Source organism: Argiope bruennichi, chromosome 4, assembly GCF_947563725.1.
Source record: "Argiope bruennichi chromosome 4, qqArgBrue1.1, whole genome shotgun sequence".
In the NCBI taxonomy this organism is placed as follows: Eukaryota; Metazoa; Arthropoda; class Arachnida; order Araneae; family Araneidae; genus Argiope; species Argiope bruennichi.
The window spans coordinates 137,750,168-137,775,631 of NC_079154.1; the positions used below are offsets into that span (position 1 = coordinate 137,750,168).

Below are 25,464 nucleotides of genomic sequence, written 5' to 3' on the forward strand. Positions count from 1 at the left end.
CGCAAGCCATGAAAGTGTCGGAGCAGTTTTATCCCAAGAAATTAACGGCCAAGAACATGTCATCGCATACTGGAGCAAGTGTCTTTCAAAGCCTGAAAGAAATTACTGCGTCACCAGAAAAGAATTACTGGCCATTGTAAAAGCTGTTGAGAACTTTCATAGTTATCTTTACGGTCGGAAGTTTCTGCTCCGAACGGATCATGCGTCCCTGACATGGCTTTTAAATTTTAAGAACACCGAAGGCCAGATAGCTAGATGGATTCAGAAACTTGAAGAGTACGATTTCGAGATCAAACATCGCAAGGGGTCCCTTCATGGTATTGCTGAAGCCTTATCAAGAAGACCATGCTCGAATGCTTGTTCTTACTGCACTACAGTCGAGAAGAAATATGACATGATAACACCTGTCATTCGTCAAATAAAGGATTCGGTATCGACACAAATAGACCGTTGGAGCGATAAAGAAGTCAGAGAAGCTCAACTTACGGATCCCGACATAAAACCTATCTTGAAACTTCTTGAATCATCTAGCACTAGACCCAGTTGGCAAGATATCTCCAGCTATCGTCCGGATAGCAAACGCTATTGGGCTCTCTGGGATTCACTCCATATTCGTAATGGTGTATTATACAGAAAATGGGAGTCTGAGGATGGCAAAACATCAAAATGGCAATTAGTACTCCCACGATCAAGAATACCGGAAGTGTTGGAACAATTACACAGTAGTCCAATCGGAGGTCATTTTGGAATATTGAAGACCATCCAAAAGGTTCGGGAGCGGTTTTTCTGGAGCAAAGTAAGAGATGACGTAGAAAGATGGTGCAAGTCCTGCGGTGCATGTGGGGCCCGAAAAGGACCCAAAACACGATGCCGTGGAAAATTACGGCGCTATAATGTAGGGGCACCATTTGAAAGAATCGCGTTGGACATCTTAGGGCCTCTCCCACGTTCAAATGATGGCTACAAATACATCTTAGTTGTCAAGGATTATTTTACCAAGTGGCCCGAGGCTTACCCGATCGCTGATCAAGAAGCTACAACAGTTGCCGAAGTATTACTGCAGAACTGGATTTCTCGCTATGGGACGCCCCTTCAGATGCACTCTGATCAAGGCAGAAATTTCACTTCTGCTGTATTCAAGGCACTTTGTGTCCTTCTTAAGATTGATAAGACACAAACTACCCCCTTACATCCCCAGTCAGACGGCATGGTTGAGAGATTTAATAGAACGATCTTAAACCATCTCTCTATCCACGTTTCCATGAATCAACAAGACTGGGATCGGAAGCTTCCTATGTTCCTGCTTGCCTATCGAAGTGCCGTCTATGAAACCACTGGATTCACTCCCTCCCAGATGCTCTTCGGTCGTGAACTCCGTCTGCCCTGTGATCTCCTGTTTGGGCGCCCTCCTGATGTGCCTTCTTCTCCTGAAGAATATGTCCATGAACTACATTAACGTTTAGAAAGTGTGCACGAGTTCGCCCGTAATCGGATCGACATCGCAACGGAAAAGATGAAGACCAGGTACGACACGAGAGCTACAGGACATGAATTTCACGAAGGTGACAAGGTTTGGTTTTGGAACCCGATTCGACGAAAAGGACTTTCTCCAAAGTTACAGACAAATTGGGACGGTCCATATACAGTCCTAAAAAGACTAAATGACGTTGTGATTCGTATCCAAAAATCTAAGAACTCAAGGCCTAGGGTAGTGCATTGTGATCGGCTGGCCCCTTATTTTTGTAACTCTAGGGACGAAACTAGCTGATCGAAAGAGCCACTTATATGCTTGTATGTAACTGTGTACTGTCGACCATTGTATATACTTGTAAATAATTTTTACCTATTCAAGGATTGTACTGCCCGGGACGTGCAGTCCTTGAGAGGGGGGCAATGTTACGAATTCTGTAAATTGGTGTAATTTGTCTTATGATAATGAATGTTATATGTATCCCATTGTATTTCAATAGCAAGTCGCCAAATTGGCGAGATATTGGCTCATTGGCGATGTTTTATTCAACTAATTTTTGTCGCCAAATTTGGTGACATTTCGCCAAGTTTGGCGACGGAAGTTGGAAACCTTGGCGACAGAGAGAATTTTCTAGAGGGATCCTGATTTCTTGAATTCTCTCCAAGGTTCTGGATTTTTCTAATATGACATAACTTCCTGTTAGTGACGTCACTTCCGGCAGAGAGCATATAAAAACAAGCACGAAAGATTAGGAGTTGTATTGGAATTTGGGAAGTTGGTTGTTGTGTTGTCGGTGAGAAGTCGTATTGGAGTTGTTAGGCTGTGATTTTCACTTGATTTTGTTTGAAGTCATTCTCGTGTTAGCTTCCGTCATGAACGGTAGCGTTTGCGAAGAAGGTGGAAAGCGCAGATGCGCGGAGACGAATGAAGAAATGATCATTGATGGCAATCATAGTGATCTGCCTCAAACTAAAGAGAAATACACTTGCATCCATTGCAAGGAAAGATTGATGATCCGCGATGCGGTAAAAGTCCTAAGACTTGAAATTGAAGGTATCAACCAAGCCACAAGGCATGCCAAGAGGGAGCAGATTGATTATGCTCACCCGCATCTTGCAGCCATGGAGTCTAGAAGAAAACAAGCGATTCAGGAGATGGAGACCCTTCTGGGTAAGATGAACCTCATTAGTTCTTGTCAGGACTCGAAATGTGAACACTCTAAGGAACCCTCCCTGAACCTGAGTAATGATAATTTCGTCTCTCCAACAAAGAGGAAACTTGCCAGAAATAAACCGGAACCCCCTAAAAATGTAATTAACATAAGCAATAAATTTCAAGTCCTCAATAATATTCCAGTTGAAAATGAAACTCCCAACACTGCAGAACATAAAATACCACCAATAATGTTGAAATATGCAGATAACTTTAATGAAATTTTATCCCAAATTGCCAAAACCTGCGGCAAAACTGTCAACAAACTGAATAAAGGGTTCATAAAAATATTCCCAGAATCGGCTGATCAACACAAAGCCATTCAAAATTTCTGCAGGCAGCAGGGTTATGATTATTATATCATAACCCCCCAAAACAAAAGACCATTAAAAGCAGTCATCAAAGGGCTCCCCCATGAATACGACACAAAAATAATAGCTCAAAACCTAGTTGATAGTGGTTTCCCAGTGACTAGGGTTGTTCAACTTACCCAGCTAAGAACTAAGAGACCTCTTCCATTTTATATGGTTGAACTTAATAAAACTGAAAAAGCCGAGGAAATCTTTAAAATAGAACATCTGGATTACCTTAGTATCACAGTAGAGCCCTACAGAGGTCGCAACCTAGTCTCGCAATGTTATCGTTGCAACTTTTTTCACCATGCAGCGAATAACTGCAACATAAAGCCCAGATGTCTGAAGTGTGGCGAAAGCCACGAAACTAATGCTTGCGTAATAAAAGAAAAAATTGAAACGCCAACTTGCATCAATTGCGGCAAACAAGGGCACATAGCATCTTACCGCGGCTGCGAGGCCTTCCCAAAAATTCAGTCTGCGAGAAAGAATAGGGACAACTATTTTCACAAAAATCAAGCTCTGATCAGGCCAAATGTCAGTTTTGCAGGTCTTTTTAAAAACACAAGCCATCATGAGATAGCGCCTCCATTACACTCTTACCACACAAGCCCACCAGAGCTGGCGCCACAAACCTATGGTCACAAACAAGCCAACAACACCGTTTTAGAAGGCAATGATTTCGCTGACATTATAGAAGCAATGAAAGAACTGAAAAAGCTAACGACCGAGTACCCTTTACTCTTTTCACAGCTTAAAAAACTAAAAACCGCAAACACTGTTATGGAAAAACTGGATATACTCATGAAGGCATTCGATAACCCAAGTCTACCTGTCACTAACTAGTTTTCTCCTGCAATAGCCTTCGCATAGTCTATTGGAACGCAAATGGCATTAACAATAAAATAATTGACCTTCGTAATTTTGTAAATAAGTATAACCCCGATGTAATCCTACTGCAAGAAACCCACCTTAGACCACAAAGAAAAATTTTCCTGGCAAACTATTTCTCATATTACAGTTACAGAGCTAACCAGGCTGGCGGCGGTACTGCAATTTTAATTAAAAATGGTTTACCTCACAGTGAGGTCCCCCCACCTTTACTACAACATGTAGAAGCTAGCGTGGTAAAATTAAATTTTAAAAATCAAGATCCAATAACCTTAATCTCTATTTATATCCCCCCTAGTGCAGATAATTCCAATTTTATTTTCGACATCGAAAACCTGATGCAAACAGGACCTAATCAAATAATTTGCGGAGACTTTAACGCTCACCACGTTAGCTGGGATTGTAAGCGTAACTGCCCAAAAGGTAATTCCCTAAAATCATTCGCCCTTCAGGCCGGATTAGACATTATAGCACCGTCCACCCCCACTAGATTTGGGCCTCAGTCAGCCAATACAATAGACCTCACCTTAATTAAAGACTTCCTGTACCCATATGAAATTCACTCCTTACCTGAACTTAGCTCTGACCATAATCCCATCTTATTAAATTTTTTCTTTAAATATTCCCTGCCCAATAATCTTAATAAATTTAAAACAAACTGGAATAATTTTAAATTAACCCTCAGTCAATCAGAAACCCCAAACATTGATGAATTTACAAACCCAGATAAACTTGACCATTTTGTAAACATCTTCGAATCGCAAATTATTAATGCAAAAAATCTAGCCTCCACCCCCATTATAAATAGTCAAAATTTTATTGACCCTAAAATTAGAGACCTAATCAGGGACAGGAACTTTGCCAGGAAAAATTTTCAAAAAACCAGAGACCCAGTCTTCAAGAGACTAATGAACCAAATTAATAAGGAAATTGAAAAACTTAACAATAAAATCCAAAGCAATGAATTTATACACAAATTAATTAGTGTTAACACAGAAGACGGATCAATCTGGAAACTTGTCAAAACTTTTAAAAGTAAAAAACAAAAAATTCCGGCCCTTAAAGGCCCTGCTAGTATTGCAATAACTGATAAAGAAAAAGCAAACTGCCTGGCGGCTAGCCTTGAGAAACAATTTCAACTTAATGAATTGAGCAATTTCACCACAGAACATAATGTAAATAATACAGTCAAAGGCTTTCTCGACTCATTGCCACAAAAGTTTATTGATATTCCCCCTCCCTCAACTGATGAATTAAAGGATCATATTAAAAAACTTAATATCAAAAAAGCCCCTGGCCTTGACAGTATTAACAACAAAATGTTAAAAACACTTCCGGACAATTACCTAAAATTTTTAATTAATATAATTCATAGCATTCTCAAATTAGGATATTTTCCCATGTCATGGAAAACAGCTGCAGTTATCCCCATATTAAAACCAGGAAAAGACCCAACTGATCCCTGCAGTTATAGACCCATATCCCTACTCTCTTCTGTCAGCAAAATTGCTGAACAGATAATTCTCAATAGATTAAATAATTACCTAGAAGAACATAATATACTAACACCTGAACAATTTGGATTTCGCCGTAACCTATCTACAACCCACCAATTAATTAGAGCAGTAGAATTCATTGAGGAAGGTTTTGAAAATAAACAAAAAACTGCAGCGGTTTTCCTTGACATTCAGAAAGCTTTTGACAGAGTTTGGCAAGATGGTCTTATATACAAGCTAATTAATTACAACATACCCCCACACCTTATCAAAATTATAATTTCTTACCTCAGTTACAGATCCTTTAAAATCAAGATAAACAATGAATTTTCGGAAGTAAAACCTATTCTTGCAGGTGTACCTCAAGGATCTAAACTAGGGCCAATTTTATTTTCCTTGTTTATTAATGATATCCCCAAGCAATTTAACACTATGTTGTGCATGTACGCTGATGACACTGCAATACTAGCTAGAAACAAAAATCAAAATTTCATTACCATAGCTTTAAACCGACATATTAAATCTCTTGAGGACTGGTTCGTCGAATGGAAAATTGAAATAAATGCTAGTAAAACTGAAGCTATAGTTTTTAATAAAAATAACTGTAAAAAGAATTTCTCCCCAGTTAAAATTAAAAATCAAACTGTCCCGTGGTCTAAGGAATGCAAATATTTAGGTGTTATTCTAGATAGTAAATTAACTTGGAAACCCCACTTTATTTACACAGCTAAAAAGTTTCGAGACCTAACTCGTAAATTTTATCCCTTAATTTCTCGAAACTCCAAAATGAGTAGACAAAATAAAATGCTTATTTACTCTGCCTACTTGCGTCCAGTATTAACTTATGCCTGCCCTGTGTGGGGATATGCTGCCAAGACTAATCTTAGACTTATTGAACGCCAGCAAAATAACTTAATTAGAAATTTCTGCAACGTGAAATACTACATGCCCAATACAAATATGTACTTATGCCTAGACTATCCCCCTCTTAAAAAATTCATTAAAAATCTAGCCACTAACTTCTTTAAAAACATGGATAAGAATGAAAATGAAGCAATAGCTAAAATCCCTAAATATAAACCATCTACAAACTCTAGAAGACCCCGTAATATACTACTTTAATTTATCTCAGCCCCTTAGTTTTTCTTCCTAACTTTTTTTTTTTTTTTCAAACTCAAATTATACTGTATCTCAATAGCCAATTCTAGCTCACAAGCAGTAAAAACTTACTAAGCCCAACGGCAGCGTACCCCCCCCCACCCTCACCCTAATATCAGACAATCACAATGAGTCCTGACACTCGTCATCTCCAAATTTCGTCGAAGAAGGCCACGGCAAAGTATAGACAGCAAAGCACTGTGAAGTCTCTCCTTACCGGGGATAAGCCCCTGCCGGGGCTAGGCGCCCCGTCAACCCAACCATCAAGCTAGGAGTTGTATTGGAGCCTTAGACAGCAAGCAAGCAAGCTGTAGGCTGGTGACTGAGGTATTGAATGCGCAGTGTTATTCTTGTAGTCTTCGTTAAATAAATAGCTTTATTTATTTTTTTTAAAAGGATTCTGCTTATTGAATTTACTCTAAGCACATCGCAGGAAATTCGTAACAATATTTATATATATATATATATATATATAAAATATATAATATAAACAGAGCAGTTCAAGCTAGTAGAAAACCAATGAATCTAATTAAATACATTCTGAAATTCAAGATTTTAAAAAAATAAATAAATTAGAATACAATCCCCCCCCCCCTTTCTATGATTTGAGATAAAAATAACTTGTAATTATTCTTTGCTGAATGTAAAAAAATAAATGCTGAAATTTTAGACAAGAAATGTGCATGCTTTTTAGATTTTTATTTGTTTTCAGGAAATAATTATCAAATTTCTATGAAATTATTTTAGAATGCGATTATTAATTGATAATTATTTGAATAATGGTCATGGTCCTCATATGAAATAATTTTATCTCCCTTTGTTTCCTCATTCCTCCCTTTTCTTCATTTCTTAGTTTTTTTCAAAAGTTACTTGTAATGAAAATGTACCTACTTCATCCACCTTTTTTTTTATCTTAGATTTTATTTTACATCCTATTTGATATGCATGTGATGAAAAAAGTTAAATATTTTTGTATTATAATAAACTTTACTATTCTTTCATAAATTTTTATAACTTCTTAGTTGAAAATGTTCAAAATATACAAAAAAGGTATGTAGATTTTAGCTTTTAGCTCACCAAGCAGTATATTTTAGATCATGATTTCTTTTCTTCCAATTTTTCAGGTATATGGCCTTCTGAAGAAGTTTTAACCTATTATTGTATGAAAAATAAAGAGTTGTTTGGGTAATTAAGTTCTTTTATTTGTAATTAAAAATGTCTACTTAATTTTACAGAAATTTGAAATGTATGTAAACTAAATATTGATTAATTAAAATAAATATGAATATAATTTTTTTAAGCTGTTTTAAAAATTTTTACTATATAAATTAATTCTCTCATTAATTTTCAGTGGAAATAGTGTTTGTGAATTAGGAGGTGGTATGGCATGCCTAAGTGGATTAGCAGTAAGTATTCTTTGCTATTGTTGGCTAAATGAATTGGTTAGTTTTAGGTGCTTTAGAAACTTTTATGTATGTAGATTGATATAAAGTAATGCATATACAAATTTCATTTTGATGATCTTCTCTAAAATAATACATTTTGTGACTATTTATTGATAAATTTTCTAAAAACTGTAGTTAAAATAATAAAATTAATGAAAAATTGTTCTTAAAAAATATCTTTTAAGCATGAAAAAGTTAAAAATTTGAATTAGATTGTTAAAATTTGAATTGTATTTCTTGAATTGTTTTGTACTTTTTAGTCTTTGAGTTACACTGAAGAGCCAAAACATTGAGCCTCTATTCAATAGCACGTTCTGTCAACTCTGGTCTGCAAAACAACTAAAGCTCACCTTTTCATGAATGCCCCAAATCCTTTGTAGATGACCGGAGATAGGTTATACCAAGCTTTAAGCAGCGGCCGCACAAAATCAAGTTATTCAGCATAGTAGTGTTTGATCTCGGAACTTCCTTTTCTTGAAAACCCAAATTGTTCTCTGTCGATTTAAGATCTGGCTAGTTAGGTGGCCAGACATTAATTAGGGTAGCTAGGACTGAGTTAGCACATTAATTGTAATTCATTTTTATGCTCCTTGAACCACTCCAAGGCCATTCAAGCCTTGCCAAATGGGGCATTGTCCTGCTAGAAGCTTCCCAGTTGGGAAAACAGGCATCATGTAAGGATGCAATTTATCTACAATTAGGTTCAAATAGTCTGCTACTTTCATGATTTGTTCTACCACAACTACAGATCCCAGAGCTACCTATGAGAATGTACACCAAAGCATAATTCTGCCATCATCAGCCTATATATGAGCTGCTGTACATAGGCTGTACAGTTTTTAAGTGCCTGGGCCATCGACATAGTGAATGAGAAATCATGATTCATTAGATTAGGCAAATCTCTTCACCTATCCATGGACCTTTTTCGATATTCCCATTTCCACTATTAGGTGAAATTGACAAAAATGCTTGGTCAACAGAGGCACACAAGTAGAAAGTCTGTAAACACAATCCCAGATCTAATAGTGTCAGCTGAGCCACTATCTGATATTGATTTTGCTTTACTAAGTAGGACAACATTTTTTTTTTTTTTTTTTTTGCATAAATGCCCACAACGGAGATCTTTAATAGCTCATCAGTCATGTAGTTTTGGAGATATTTGTTCCGAGTGTTTGGGCCATTACAGTCTGTTTATCAAATTAGCTTAGATCAGCAGCCTTTCCCATCATTCGCATAAGTAAGTGCAAGAATGATTTTTAACCTTCTCCAGCAGCAGTTAAATACCTTTCCCACTTAATCACCTGCCCATCATGTCATTCAGGTAAATTCATTGAAAAATGTGGGGTTGGTCATAATGTTTTGGCTCTTCAGTGTATATTTCATTATAAATATTATGAAATCTTAAAATAGTTTTTTTTTCTCAAATTCACTCTCAGTTTTGCTACTCGCACCAAATTAAACTTTAATGTGTTTTGAAAATATTTAAATAATGTGTTGTCAAAAATACACTATCAGTAGTGTAATTGTCAAAATTTCAAAACTATTCCGCAGCAGGAAATGAGCGGAAAAAAAAAAATTGAATTACAAAAACACTAACTTTTAAGACATGAAGCAAATAAAATTTAATTGTTTAATAAAGTAGAATTATAGTTTATCTTGTTTCTGTGTATAAATCTAGTGAATATATGATATTATTACACATTATGGATTGCATTAACCTTTGATTTTTTTTTTTTTTTCTTATAGATTGCTGCTACTGCAGGTGCAAAAGAAGTTTTTGTTACAGATGGCAACATGCGTTGTGTAGAAAGTATCCTTTTCAAAAGTATAACAGAAAAAAAAAGCTAATTCTTAATTTTTTTTTCTTGTACATAATCATCAGATTTTACATTGAAAAGTTTATCAAACTTTTAAAATTTTGTTATAAACGCAATTTTAACAAAAAATGAATTCACGCATGATGCTAAAATGTTGTTGGAATGTTACATAAAATTTATATATATGGATTAAAAGCTGTTCGCATTACTTTTTAAGAAAAATTTTTTTGTAGTTAAAATGCATTTTTAAAACTGCTATTTTTTAAATAGATGTTTAATTTCTTCTAAATATAGTTTTACTCTTCAGATAATCCAAAAATATCATCATAATTGAATTGCTTGAGTTTTGATCCTAAAAATTTTTAATATTTTAAAATATTTTTCTTTTATTAATCCTCTTTATAGGGCATCAATGTTCTTTGATACTCTTTTATAATTTGTTTCCTTATAAAAGCTGAAAATTGAAATATCTGTTAAAATACTTAACAGTACTTTAGATGTGAAGTGCATTATTGAACAAAATCGACAATACTTTGGAGCTACTCATGTTGTTAGTCGGTTAGAAAATATTTTCTATTTATTGTTTTAAATGTTATTTTATTGCTATTTTGCATTCTGTACTTATAGTATATATTTCTGAATTTGTTTGATATAAACTATTGAAATTAATTTTTTTAAAAAATTTAATGACATAAACAATATGCGCATGCTGTAATTTAAAATTATGTTGAATAATTTTAAATTGGAGCATGCGTTTGTGTTGTATTTGTAATTTTTTGCATATTGAGAATTTTTTATAATTTCATATACATGGAGCTCATGTGATAAATATAGAAAACCATTTGAATGTAACAGTATTTCATATTTAGCAAATAAAAATAGAACTTGGTGAAATGCAAAATAGTATAATAGTTAACATAGCATAACTTTGTTTTGCTTATAAATTTCTATAACCTATTCTATTTTGCTTATATATTTCTATGTTTATAATTTGATGATGCAAATTCTTTAGAATTATCTCATTTGTTTTGCATTCCATGTTTATGCATTACTTTAGTTTGAAGGCTGTGGTTATCCTTGATGTATAAATGAACCATGAAATGGAATTCATTTATATGTTTAAAATAAAAGAGAAAACCAAAGAATCATTTCTCCACCCATTGAAACTAATTTCACAAATTATTTCATATGATAGTTTATTATTCCAAGTTGCATTACTGATTATCGCTTTCTCCTTCCTTCAGTTTTGAAAGTTATTGCAAAATAAAAATTGGCACAGTTGCAACTCCCAAAATTAGGCCAGTATCGTCTGTTTTATTGCTTTACATGCATGATTAGCCTATCGGAGTACTCAAAATTTATTGTGCAAGTATAATTTATGGCAGTATTTACATTTTGTATGATTAGATGTATTTCTTTTTTGTTAGTTGATTTTACTAAATTAATATTTTGTGGGTAAGAAAGAAATGGAAAAGAAAAGTCATTGTAAAAGTATAAAATTGCTAGTAGGTATTTGTACTTCTATTGGTGATCACCATAGATAATAATATAAAACATGAATCATCTGTTGAGAGTACATAAATATATAAAACATGATCACTGAAATGCAGGGCAAATTTATGAAATAGCTTATTGACAACTGCTGGAATTAAAATGGGGTTATTTTTGAAAATTTGAAAAAATTAAAGGAAATGTGTTTTAAATTTTAAAGTCTTAATTGTCTGTCAAAAAGGCAATAAATTGTCAAATTTTTTTTTTATCTTCATTGCTTTTTGTTATAATCATACCATTTATTACCTATTTTCCCCTTGGATTAAATCCTTTAAAATCGGAAGTAAAGAATTTCTGTGACCTTGCTATGTTGGTCTTTATAATGAAAAATTATAATACAATCTCAAAGAAGATATGACAGATTTTTTTTAACTTTAAAAAACTCTTATGCCTTTGTGAGTCACAAAAGTAGAGGACCTATTAGTTTCCCTTGCTCATTAAAAGTATGGATTCTATAAGTAAAACTAATATTTTGCTAAAACAAGCAAAAATATATTAATTTGGTCTCAGAATGATTGTTTTGGTTTTTATGAAAGGGTATCAATAACTTAATTAGGTATTCGTAATTGGAGCTGTAAATTAACAGTGAATCTTTTCTTTCAACAGAAGATATTTAGCATACTACTAACTTTCTAAATAATTCCTAAAGTATGCTGCCAGTAATCATTTTTAGCATCATGGAGTGAAGTGCTTATAATCATGTTTTCTTGATATCTTATAAGACAGTTTCCTTAAATGCAATTAAGACAATCTTCAATTCATTGTATATTATCCAGTGTTATGAGTTGATCTTGGAACCTAATTTAACTGGCATAACAATAAAATGTGAACTGCTTGATTAATCAAGAAATGCCCAATTCAATTTAAAGCAAAATTTTAGTAAAATGTTTATAAATTCATGAGATGAACTCCAAGATAAAAATAAACTGTGAGTGTATGATATATTCCAATTTGAAGCCAATTTAGGAATGTGTCACTAATTTGCTTCGCAAATATGATTGATTTTACCTCAAAAGTGAAATGTAACTATCCGGTTTTTATGATGCTGAGCTATATTATGTAGATCAAATGAAAATAATATCAGTATGATTAGAAATCCAAGACACTTTGCTGAATGTAGAAAAACCTCATTTTTACATTTAGATATAAACTTTATTTGGGAATTCAAGTTTCTTAAATTTATTTAAATACTTTCATTTTTTAAGACTTCTCCGATGGGATGTTGTGGAAGATCTGGCTGATTTGAAATCTAGATTTGATGTAGTAATATGTGCTGATTGGTAAGAATTTTTTTTAGGATTAATTGTTGTTGAGGATAATTTTTAAAGTTATGTAGAATATTTTATTTGTGTCTTATCAATTTCTATATATTTATTTGAATTTTTCCAGTTTATATTATGATGATGGAAGACATGCCCTTGCTGAAACAATTTGGAAAATTTTAAAAGTTGATGTAAGTTTTTCAGAATTATTAATAAATTTCATCATACTATTTTAGTGTTAAATCCGTTTAGAAATTGAAAAATTTCATCGAAATAAAACATGAAAATAATATGTAAGTTTGAATATCTGCTTATAAATATTAAGTATATTATGTTTGCTGCCATATTTTAAATATTTAGATTGTAGCAGATGAAATTTATATAAACTTCTCATTCTATGGTGATATTGAATTAATAAAACTACTAGTTGCCTTTGGAAACCAGCTGGTCCTTTGGGGATAATGATTTTAGTTAATTTTTATTTAAATCTGTTATTTAGTAATTTTATCTCTAATTCTGTCAAATTGCCTGACATTAAAAGTGTTGTTTTAATAGTTTTATTTATGTCCTGTCTATTATATACATGATTTTTTCTTATAGAGACTAGCCCTATGGTATCATAGCACTATTAAAAATGCAACTGTTGTTATTCTCTCTTATAATTTAAGTAGAATTGAAAAATAACTTTTTATTTCTTTGCAAACTACACACATATTAAACAAAATCCTCTTTTATATTTCAACTATAGAGGAAAATCTCACAATCAAATATGTGAAGGAACAATGAAAATTGTTTGAATTTCAAATCAAAAATATAATCTGTTGCTGAAAATTTGGGGGGAGGGGGTGCCAAAAATTAGGAAAAATTTGTGTGGTATTAAATTTTATCATTAAAAAATAATTTTTAAAGTTATGAAATAATGTGGAAACTTTTTTCCTGCAATAATAATTTCAGTAAAATGTCAAAATTTTGTTTAATTTAAAATTAATTAAACATCTAAGATTAAAAAATATTGAAGTGCACATTTTTACACTCCAAGGTATGCACGTACCAAAATTCGATAACTATAGGTTTGTAAAATGCCAACGCAGACATACATATTCATCTTTATTATTAGTAGAAATTTGCATAGTATTCATTAAACAAACATCATTTACAGTATTCTTCTGAGTATTCTGATATGTTAATTACATTACCTAGGGGGAAAAAAATCAGCTTTCAGTAGTTGTAAATATTTCTTTTAATGATAAAAATTGGGTATTAATAAATGCTTTAAATCACTTGAAATGGAAATAAAAGATTGTAAAAAGTTGTACAAACATTATGACAATTGCATAAGACTCTGAGAAATATCCTTTTTGTAGCTCTGATATATATCAACTTCTGAATCTGATATAAGTGATTTCAGTTTAAGGTTGGTTCTCTAAGTGTTGATGTTACTGGTTGTATTAGATGGAAAGAACTCATTATCAGCCTCAGCAATTTATACTGCAAATTTTCGAATTTTTTAAACTATGAGTTTTATCACCTTACAAATTAGTAAATAATTTGTGTTGTATTATATTTTCCAGTTATATTTCTATTGGTATATTACTTTGGAGTAGTCAAAATAAGAAAAACTTAGTGGCACCAAAGCTTGAAAATGCCTTTTCCTCAAAAGATTTTCATAATTTGAACGGCTGGGATATTATGCTTTATTAACAACTCAATATTCTGTTATTTTCATTATATTCTATTATTGTCAATTATTCAAAATAACTTTTTTTGTCATGGTGTATGTATTTTCGAATGTAATGTTTTTTGCAGGGTGTTGCTGTCATTTTGTCTCCAACTCGGGGAAAAACTTTCCAATATTTTGTTGATATAGTAGAAAAAGATTTTATGGTGGAACGTTTAATGGCATACGATACTCATGTATGGGAGCTTAACTGCCGTGTAAGTTAAATCAAACATATAAACATTTCAATTTCTTTATTAATCAACCAATATTTGTAACCTTTGTTGACTTGTATATATTTCATATTCAGTTCTAAAAGTTTAAACTGAAAAATAAAAACGGAGTGATTGTGAATTAAAATATCAAAAAGTTGAAATGGAACTGTTTTGCCAGTTTAGATAAAAAGAAAAGCCAAATACACATGAAATAATAAATTTTGATTTATTTTTACCTTATAAAATTGAAATTAATGCCAAAATGAAATATCAATAACACATCATATTAGTATTATAATCTATTACACTTTTTTACCTTTCCGTGCTTAATTTGACTTGTATTATTTTTAATTGAAAAGCAAGTTTGATAATCCAAATTTACTTAACATTCTTTAAATTATATATTGGCTTATTGAGTAAAAATCAGCAGAGAATTCATTTGAATGTCAGGATGCATTGTAGAACATAAATTACTTATACAGTTATTTTTCAGATAAGTCACTTACTATTAAATATCATCCTTCATTTTTCCAACCACAAGATAGTGTTTATAGTGAACGTTTACACAGGGTTGCCATGCCACCAGGAGAACCTGGAAAACTTGAAAAATATTAGGAATTTAAAAATCAGTAGGGAAAATGCAGAGAAATTTCATATAAACCTGGAAATACAAAGTATTTTAAGTTTCTTAATCCTCCCCCGCATCCAGAAAATGCTGGCCTCTAAAGATTGCAAGAATAAACGATTGTAGTCACAGCTTTCGTAAATGAAACGACATCATTCGCGATTGTCTAATTCAAAAACTTGCACCTTTTTTTTCTGTATAGATCATTCCTCTTTCGATTTGTGAGATAAAACCTTTTTCCATGAGATTCTCGAATTGCAGCTAATGATCATGCACAAGACTATGAATATATAAAAGAATAGGGTATATTTCTCTGGCTAGAACATTCAATCTGTGGAAGCAACATGGAGGTATTTAATCTACAATACTTGAGTTTATTGAATTTTTTATTATTATTTGAGAAGCTGTCAACTTATTTAAAGTAGATTAGAGATTTTTTTTTAAACTATGAGCTGCTCAACATCCATATTTAATATGAATTGGATGGATTAAAAAGATCGTTCCTGATTTTCTGAATGGGTTCGAGAAGTTCCATGGAATCCATTTGTTGCGTACTGCTCACTTTGTAAGAAGATAATAAGCCAAAGTAATATGGGAAAAGAGGCAAACATATAAGATTGTGTGCCAGTTCAATAAAGTCATCATTGTTTTGAACTTAGTATCTAAAAGGAATGCAGGTAAAGATAAATTGCCAAATCTGAAAAAGTCGAATTTAATGTCCGAAAATAAACAGATTTCAAACTTCTAAGTAAAGAACAATCATTTAAAGCTTAATTTTTATAGGCATTAAAACTCTTTGCATCACATTCATCTTTTATGATTATCCATTATGATATCGCCATTGTATGATATATCCGAAATATTTTCACATTTGTTCAATTAAAATGAAATAGCTAAAAATTGTACTTTTAGGCCATACAGAAATGTCATTGTTATTTGTTAAGAATTAGCTTAGAAACTGGTGACTGAACAATCTGCAGAAGTTGCAAACATATATGAATTGGCAAAAATGAATGAATGAAAAATGTAATCTTGCTTTGTAATGCTTTTTTTTTGTTTGTTTTTTTTGTTAAATAATCATTGAATGATTTGTATCATTATAACAAAAATGTTTTATTTCACCTTAAGTCTTTAATTTTGTGTGATTTGCAATTAAAGGACATGAGAGGTAATTTATCCTCCCCCTTAATATATAAATTTTTTCTTGCTGAATTCTAGATAATAAATAAAGATTTTTTTTTTTTTTTTGTGTGTGTGTGTGTGTAAATATAAATTTCCTTTTAATATATTAATAATATAATGTTAAATTATTGCTTCCTTTCTTTGCTTTTTCCTCTCCTTAAAATCATATTGCAGTATAACTATCACGATGAGTGCTATTTGCACATTTCCTCGTATCTTGATTATAGTACAGGGAATTTTTTTTCCAGTCTTGAGTGGCTACCCTGTTTTAGCAGATAGTTTTTGTAGTTAGGGGTTATAGCAAAACTACAAAATTATGTTTAGCAGAAAAGCAACAAATGTTGGATGGCCATGTATTGTTTAAAGAACATGAATAAAAAAAGCTTGAAACATAAACATCATATGAATTTTGTTTGAACATTTGTTGTAAAAGTTGACTTCTAATAATCTTTTTTTAAATGTATTAAATTTTTAAAGGCTCAGTTTTTTAAACATCTTGTATTGCATCAAAAATTAGTTATAGTTTGACTTTATTTAATACTTTTTTATGTTCACAATATTTTATTAAGGCACTATAAAATTTCAATTGGAGCGTCCAGAATTACAAGGCATATTTGTCAGAGATGGACACAGTTTGTTTAAATTATATTTTTATAATGTTTTGATAAGCAGTTTTCTTATTGCAAATTTTAATACCCTTATTGTGCACAAATGGATAAGTTAGTTACTGTATGCTTAACAAAAAAAAAAAAAAAAAAAAAAAAAGCATTAATTTTATGCTTGGCTACAAAACAGTGCCAACCATAATTATGTTTAAATCAACTTTATTCTGTTTAATTGGTTGCACTTTAATGGAATAAAATATATGAAAATCAACTCAAATGTAAATAACTGTCATTTTCAGCTGAAAGAAGCTAAATCCAGTGTATATGATGAAGACCTTCATTATCCCCAAATGCTTATTTTGAGGAAATTTTAGACGTAGTAGTGAAAAGAGGTGAGTGTAAACAAAATTGATAGTTCTTTTTATGTGGTAAATAAATTTTATTAGATATATTATAAACTTTTGGTCATATTTGTATTTTTGAACAAGAATAGTCATTGCTAATATTTATTTTTCATTCTTGAATATAGCAAAATATTTTACCTGTCCCTTAATTTAGAAAATCTGTTAAAATCCATTTGTAGTTTTGATCTGAATCTCAGAAAATATGTTAGTAGCATGTGTTTAGTAATTTTCTAAACTAATGGCTCACATGAAAAAGTTTCAATAATTACATTTTTATCAATCTAATAATACCCAGCTTAATTCAAAGCGTTTAGCCATGGAAGTGGAATATAATTGCTTCATAAATAAGATGGTGGATGCTAATGTGTTTACCAAAGAATTGACTTTCTTTAATAATTGACAAATAAATGAAATATAATTGGTTAAGTCTTGCATCAACTTGATTTTGAAAAGTTGTCCAAATTTGAATTATTTGCAACTTAATTTAAACCACTTTGAAATATGAAATGCTAATTAGAATTTTTTAAATTTAGCTATTTATTTATGAAAGTATTATTATATTGAAAATAAAAATAAAAATGTAAAAAACATGATACTTATTGAAATTTTAGATTTAGACATTAAAAAAAATTGTATTGTAAATTTCTGCACAATTCAAAAGTATTTCAATTAGTATAGGGTTGATACCTGATTTTGTTATAGTGTAAGGTTGATACTGATACTTGATTGTACTTGACACCAGCAGTAACTGTCCTCATCCCATCAGAATGTACTTGGATACTCGGTCTGTATCGGTTCTCTCATTTGTGCTAAGATTTGGGTTGAGCTGATATCCTACTTTGCACTATCAGAAGTAGATTGATACTGGTGCTAATTGTATCTGACATTTTTCCTGATAATTTTATATTTGATATACTAAGCAACCGATCCCTTCACCAGCAGTATCTGTTAATAGATATCAATTTTATATTGCCTGAATTGATTATTACCCATAATTTTTATTTTTAATTTAAATTTTGTACGTTTTTGAAGCATTATTAAATATAGGGAACATTTATAAAGCTTAAAAGATAAGAGTATCCTTTTATTTTTAAGTATTTTGTCATATCATTATTAAGATAAATGAGTTTTAATTTTTAAAACGTAAATATTTTCTTTCTAAGTATTTTTTTAAAATCATTATATTCCATAAACTCTATTCAATGCTTGATGTTAATTTTTGAATAATGTTGTTTATGTTACTTGATTATTTTGTTAAAAAAAACCTAAAGTAAAATATATATTTATTAAATATATATTTATCATAATATATAAATATATATACTCATCTCTTGTATAAATAAAAATTGCAAGAAAAGATAAATAAATGCATTAGAAATACTTTTATTTCAAATAATGGTAAGAAATTATATATTTAAAGTAGTTAGAAAACATAACAAATGCATATGCAGAAAGCAGATTAGGGTTGGATAATACTGTTATGATCTGATACTTTCTACCTGACCAATATTCTGGTGTGATACAAATATGAATACAATTCCAAATTTGGATTTCACTTTGTAAGAGGTGCTTTGCTTGTTAAATAGTGTGGCAGTGGCCTTGCTTTAGACAGTGATTGTAGGGAAGAAAGCTATGCTGATATAGTTTATATAGGAGAATCTTCAGTCATATATATACTGTTACATGGAATTAAAGACAGTTATGTCTGGGGATGAAATCTATATTATTAATTAAAAACAATATAGTCTCTCCAAAGAAGAACAATGAGCTATATTGATCTAATACTTTTGTATTAGTTTAATGTGGTTGAAAATGAATGTGATCAAGGAGATTGTCAATCAAGTTCAAGAATTGCTATCAAGTACTTGGCACTCTGTATCAGTTTTATGTATCTGATACTTTTGCATAATTGGTATGAAATTTCAGGGTGATGCAGTATCACTCAACCCTAACTTCAGTTTAAGTTGATGACTAGACTTACTCAGAGTTTTAGTCTATATAGATCCTATTTTGAAAACCATAAGATAGTATCACCACTAAAAAGACACATTTTTTATCATTATTTTTAATACTAAGAGAATTTAATATTTCATCAAATTATGGCAATAAGTAAAACTATTGAAAGTCTTCTAATTATTGCCGGCAATTCCTTTAGTTGTTTGTAGAAACTATTTTAATTGATTGTAAAAATTATTTTTAATTTTTTGTTTATTTAAATACACATTTAACAAATTTGGCAATGTTTATTTCTCAATTATGCGGCTTTATCTTACACAACCTGACTACAGGACTAAAGATATGGCTGCATATTTATTGCCTTTTCTATCTGTTAATGGAGTCAGTTCATGTGACATTACAGTGACATGATAAAATGAATGCACCTATCATCTGATATCTAACTGCATTTTATTTTACATTGTGCTATATGCTATAATACTATTTAAGCTCAACAGATTTCAAAACTGAATTGTGCCATGCATTATTTTGAATTTGACCTTCTATTGATGTAGTATATAAGTTAGAGTAGTATTGTCATATTGGTTCAAGTATTATTTTCATGATCTTGTCATTCAAAATTATGAGATAGCTTACCAAGATCACATTCATGCTGCTTTAAAAAAAGGACATTAATATTAACTAAACTGATGTATATTACATGTGCATAAATTGACTTCATTTTCCATGAAAAAAAGAGAGAATTGATATTTTTAAATTTTTTAAAAACACTTAAATTATATACATAAATTATGTGTTTTGACTTTATGATTAATGATTCCAGACTTATACTGATGCCACTCACTCAAATCAAACTTAGCAACCAAACTTCATATTCCACTACTGTGTGTAGATTCATGTGTTGTGCAAATTGCCAAGCTTTCGTCCATTTCCAGACTTCACATGTTCAATCAGTTAATAATATTTTATGCTGTTTAAATCTTGAAATATTTATAGTGGTGACAAATTATGTAAGATAAATTTGTAAATATAAATGATATAGGTCTTAGATATCAAATATATCCTTGGATAATGTTTCTCGGTGACTTTCAGATAAAAATATTGTTCTTCATTATTTTGTAATTGTTATTCAAACATTGAATTGTTAATTCATTTTTATTAGTGATTGGCTTAAAACTGCAGAATATATTGGAATAAATTTGACAATAAAGACCCGTACTTGTACTGCTGATGATCTTGTTAAAATTTTTATAATTTTATCAATGTTTGAAGTAATTGAACAATAAAGTAAATTGAATTCTGAATTTAAAAGTAAAACAAAATATGTAAATAAGTGGAAATCCTCATTTGTAATCATGAGTGACTTGTTTCATAAGCATTGTGTAATTTCTGTATCCGTCACCAACTTCCTTCATTTTGCAATCATAATCAAAAATTTATTTAAATTTGCATGTAATAACTAAATTTGTCAGTAGCCTAATAATAATCTTTTTAAAATTTTCAATATTCAGCATAAATGCAGCTATAAAGGGTACATCTCTCTTTACAAAGAAATTTTTTTTTAATTTTTATCATTTGATACATGGTTTGTGAATAAAAGGTGTTGAAAAAGTAGAATCAATTTTTATCACTATGTACTTGCAGTAACAAATTGTATTTATCCATTTGTTTATGAAAAGAGGAAGGCACTATTCAGCACTTCAAAGACACTAGATGGAGGGAGAGTCTCCAACCAGACAAAATAATAACGCCACACAAAATTTTCCATGATCTTGATGTTTAAATATGAAAATTAAATATTAATTACAGATAATAATAAAATATTTTTTATTAATTTTAATTTTTTTCATACATAAAAATATTTATTTCATAATAATCTATGTATTTATTTTAACAATTGTTTTGCTCTTTTTTATCACTAAGCAATAGAAATAAATTTATAAAGAAAAAGTAAATGCAGTCCCTCCCCCTTTCCCCAAAATATTTATTTTAAAGTTTTATTTTCAGCTAAAATGATTTTAAAATTTGCCTGTATCAATTTTTTTTTTTTTTAATTTACTGATAGTTTAAATATAGTAAAATTTAAGTTATCCTTGCTATGAAATAGCACTATCATGGCTTCACTGCTTGAAATATATATATACATTTACTCACCAACATTTTGAAAAGGAAGTCAATTAGCAATAAATTATACTGAAAAAAAAACCAAACCAATACCAAACAGATATCATTGCCTAAAACTTGTCTCACAATATGATATAAATTTAACAAATGGCTCTTGTAATAATTCAATAGCAATAAAATGCAATTACATTTTTATTAAATGTGGAATTACACTATTAATTATGAAGATGTATATAATATATAGGACAAAAAAAATCACCTTATTTATTTACAACATTTGTGGTTTTGTAAATAGGCTTTCCAAAATTTTATTACTGATCTACTGTCATCTGTAAATGGATCTTAGAATTAGCAGTTTTGAGAATTTTTTTTTAAATATTATGTAAAAGTTTATTTTATTTATTTTGCTGTTAAGTAATATACACAATTCTGCACTAATAAAGTATCTAATTTATTCCTGGTCATACAGTTTCCCTGCTCTTATTAGTGTAATATGGGAAGCTGAAGTATCATTTAACCATTATTCAAAACTGCCAAGCCTTGGAAAAATTCAATATAGGGTATTAAATTATTTAATATAATCTTTATATTTGAATTTAGGGACCACAGTGGCCTTGTGGTAAGCTCCGAGTTCCAGGTTTGAAACCCAATTTTACCAAATATCCATCTTTTATATGGACCTTGTTCATATTAAATTTGATATAGAAGGACAAGCCTCCATTTGAGATATGGCATGGAAGTTTAGAGAAAGGATAATTCAAAATTATAAAGTATGTCCAAAAATACCCTTGCGTTTGAAATGGTATGTTAATACATCTAAATCAAATTATATTTGAATTTGTTAATTTGAGAAACACTGCCCAAATAATCTTAGTAAATAAGTTAATTTAGGAAAATGGAAGTATCTTTTTTCTCTGTCTACCCTGAAATAGATTTTAGTTATAGAGAAACTCGCTTGTACTTGAGAAATAAAAACTGTTCTTGTGACTGATTCATGCCATGACATTGTTTCCGTCTGTTGAATAAATAATTGAGTTTTAATTTAATATTGTGATGAAATCTGCATCAGTTTGAGTTTGTAATTTTCGATTGGAAAGTTTGTATACTTCTCTGAACAGCTTATTTGTAGCTGTTGATATTTTGAATTTTATGTCATTGTAAGATGTTACATATTTTAACTTTTTGCACTTGAAAGGTTCCTCTTGGTCATCATTTTTTGATTATATATACATAATATATCACACATAATTATGAGAAATTACAGAATATTTTTCTAGGAAAAAAAGCTTCATCTTTTAAGTCTCAAAATAATAAAATTAGCCTGTATATTTAATGAATAATGATGTATCCAATTACTTTTCCTAATGCAAAGAATGTAATTTCTTGAAATATTGTAAAGCAATTTGCTTTAATAAAATTGAAGATACCTTTACAACAGTCTCTTTAATTTTTAAATCTTTGTAGCAAAATGCTAACAATAGATAATGTATGGATAAATAGTTACCCCCCCCCCTTTTTTTTCCCATCGGTTTGAAATTTATCATGCATTTTAAAATGAGAATTATTTATTTTATGTTCAAATGAAAATTTAGAATTAAATATAATATAATGAGCATTTTTCAATACGGCTTATCCATTTTCAACATGTCATTCTTAAGTCAACTTTCTTTGCAGTGGTTACACTATTTATAATTCTTCTGTTGTTTAGATGAAGAAAAAGTGCAATTACCAAATCTACTAGCAACTGAGAATGAATAAATGAAATTTTATGTAAATCTCATGACCAAATTTTAAATAATTGTTAAAATCTTAACAAATATTACATATCTTAATTCAAATTCAAATCAATTCAGTTGAAAAATCTATTAATGAAATACAAATGATAAATTCATTACATAGTAATAGCTTAGATGATGAAATGCGATAGAATAATTCTCCAAAATGGTTTTTGATTCATCTTCAAAGAATAATGGAATCATGTCATGCAATTCTGATTTTTGTACAATTTGCGATTTATTATTAGATAGCAAAGATTATTTAGAAGATAAATATCCATTTAAAATTTATTTATCCTTATTAGCTGATAATAAATAGTATGAAACATTTATTTGACATTTTAGAAGACAGAATATCAGAATTAAGGCATTTGACTCTTTGAATATTCAGCAAAATACATTTACTCCTTTGGAAAATTCTATATGATCTGATATATCTTCGCATTTCTGTTATTGCAGGGAGATGCTAGACTAACCCCCAAAATAGCATAAATGGGAACTTGCTGAAAAAGTTGGATTTATTAGTCGGACCCATCCTTCACAAAGATTTTCTGAAGCAAAGAAATTATTTGTTCATTCTCATTGGAAATAAATACCATCTGTTTTATCATCAATCAAAAATTTCCTGCAGTGATTAATAAATTTGCAGTTATTACTTTACTAATGATACAGTTACATTATAAAGTAAAAACAGAATTATTTTTGAAGGTAAACAAAGAGCTGTATAGTTTCATACCATATTTGCTTTTTAACAATCTTTATTTCACTATATTATCTTTGCTTTTTCCAAGAATCTAACATTCATGCAAGATTCAGAATATTTTATGTATTTTGTACTATTAGTAGAATGTAGATCATTATTCTGAATATTAAATCATATAATACAAGAATATTTTATATTTAACTGACTTCATTATTTTGTGAAATGTTTTATTCTTTAATGATAACATCACTAAAAAAATTATACATTTCACTGTTCATGAAATTGTAGAACAAGAAAAAAAAAAAAAAATGTAACTCAATTAGATAGTGTTATAAGTAATAAAGCATGCAATTAATTTTTCAAATGAATTGCGATTGGTGATAGTTCTGGGAACATGCATGCATTTTGTCTAGTAATTTTCATTTCAAGTGTATGTTTGAAAAGGGAGTAATTTATTTATTTTTGTTTCATTAAATTTTGAAAAAAATTATACATGTAAATTAGTGAAATTTAATGAAGTTTGAATTTGTTAAAAGAAATATTTTCACTGCAATTATGTATTATAATGTAAATGCTATATATTGTATTCAAGATGAAGTATGCATATTATATGAAACTAAATTTTTGGAAAGTTCCAAAAGGGGAAAAATTCCCATTGGTAAAGCACAATGTGTAATAACATATTTCTACAAAATACTACTAGTTAAAAATTATTTTAAATTGGTTGTAATGATCAAGGTTTTTATAATTGCTACATTATAAAGATTGTAATTTCCACTAATAGAATGGTTATTTGTAAAACTGAGCTTTTTATGACTACTTATTTCCATTTCTTTAAGATCTAAAGGTAACAATAGTACATCTAGTCAGAGTAGTTAGATTTCTACTACTCAAGAATTGTACCTTACATTAAGGGTATTGATATAGCAAAAAAATATGTACAATTATTAAATGATTCATGAAAAAACTATTTTACCTCCTTGTAAAAAACACTTCCACTTGATTCATTTTTGTGCCATGCAAAAATTTTAATATTCATGCTGCTACTCTTCTGAAGTTCATATAGGAGCAGTATATAGTCTTTACAAAATGTATCATATGTATAGGAGTGTTTTCGATTTTAAGATTTCAAATTATTTGTGAAAGTCCTGTTTATTGTTAAATTATATGATTTATTTGTATACTTGCAAGTTCTTACATTTAAAAATGTAAAACAATTATGTAAATAAAATCATTTTATTGGTTTTATGTTTTGTAGTGATTTTAGTTTGATTTAATAATTATTTATAAATTCAATCCTTGATAAATAGGATTTTTTTTTTCTACCATAATAAGAGCTTTTTCTTTTGGTAGAAAAAAAATCATAAAGAATTGAAAGAGTTGGAAAATCAACTTTATAATTTCAACTTATTCAAATTCGACTTGCCATTCAGATTTTGTATTAGATTATAAAGCTAGGAGAAATCTGAATCATTATCTGATAGTGGGGGTTTTGACGAAAA

General features: G+C 30.0%; 1 protein-coding gene across 2 annotated transcripts in view; it reads left to right on the forward strand.

The window, feature by feature from the left end:
- Nucleotides 1–25,208, forward strand: part of LOC129966420 (calmodulin-lysine N-methyltransferase-like) — a 61,016-nt gene extending 35,808 nt beyond the window's left edge. Inside the window, exons 4-12 of one of the 2 annotated variants that reach the window (XM_056080843.1) lie at nt 7,706–7,766; nt 7,933–7,987; nt 9,773–9,836; nt 10,341–10,401; nt 12,600–12,674; nt 12,784–12,847; nt 14,463–14,591; nt 17,300–17,392; nt 20,184–20,453. In XM_056080843.1, coding sequence (XP_055936818.1) covers nt 7,706–7,766; nt 7,933–7,987; nt 9,773–9,836; nt 10,341–10,401; nt 12,600–12,674; nt 12,784–12,847; nt 14,463–14,591; nt 17,300–17,374 — 584 coding nt within the window. In that variant the 3' untranslated portion in view covers nt 17,375–17,392; nt 20,184–20,453. Of the gene's footprint in view, nt 1–7,705; nt 7,767–7,932; nt 7,988–9,772; nt 9,837–10,340; nt 10,402–12,599; nt 12,675–12,783; nt 12,848–14,462; nt 14,592–17,299; nt 17,393–20,183; nt 20,454–23,718 lie in introns of those variants that run through there. The other variant, XM_056080842.1, reaches the window with a different exon arrangement.
- The last annotated feature ends 256 nt before the right edge of the window (nt 25,209–25,464 follow it).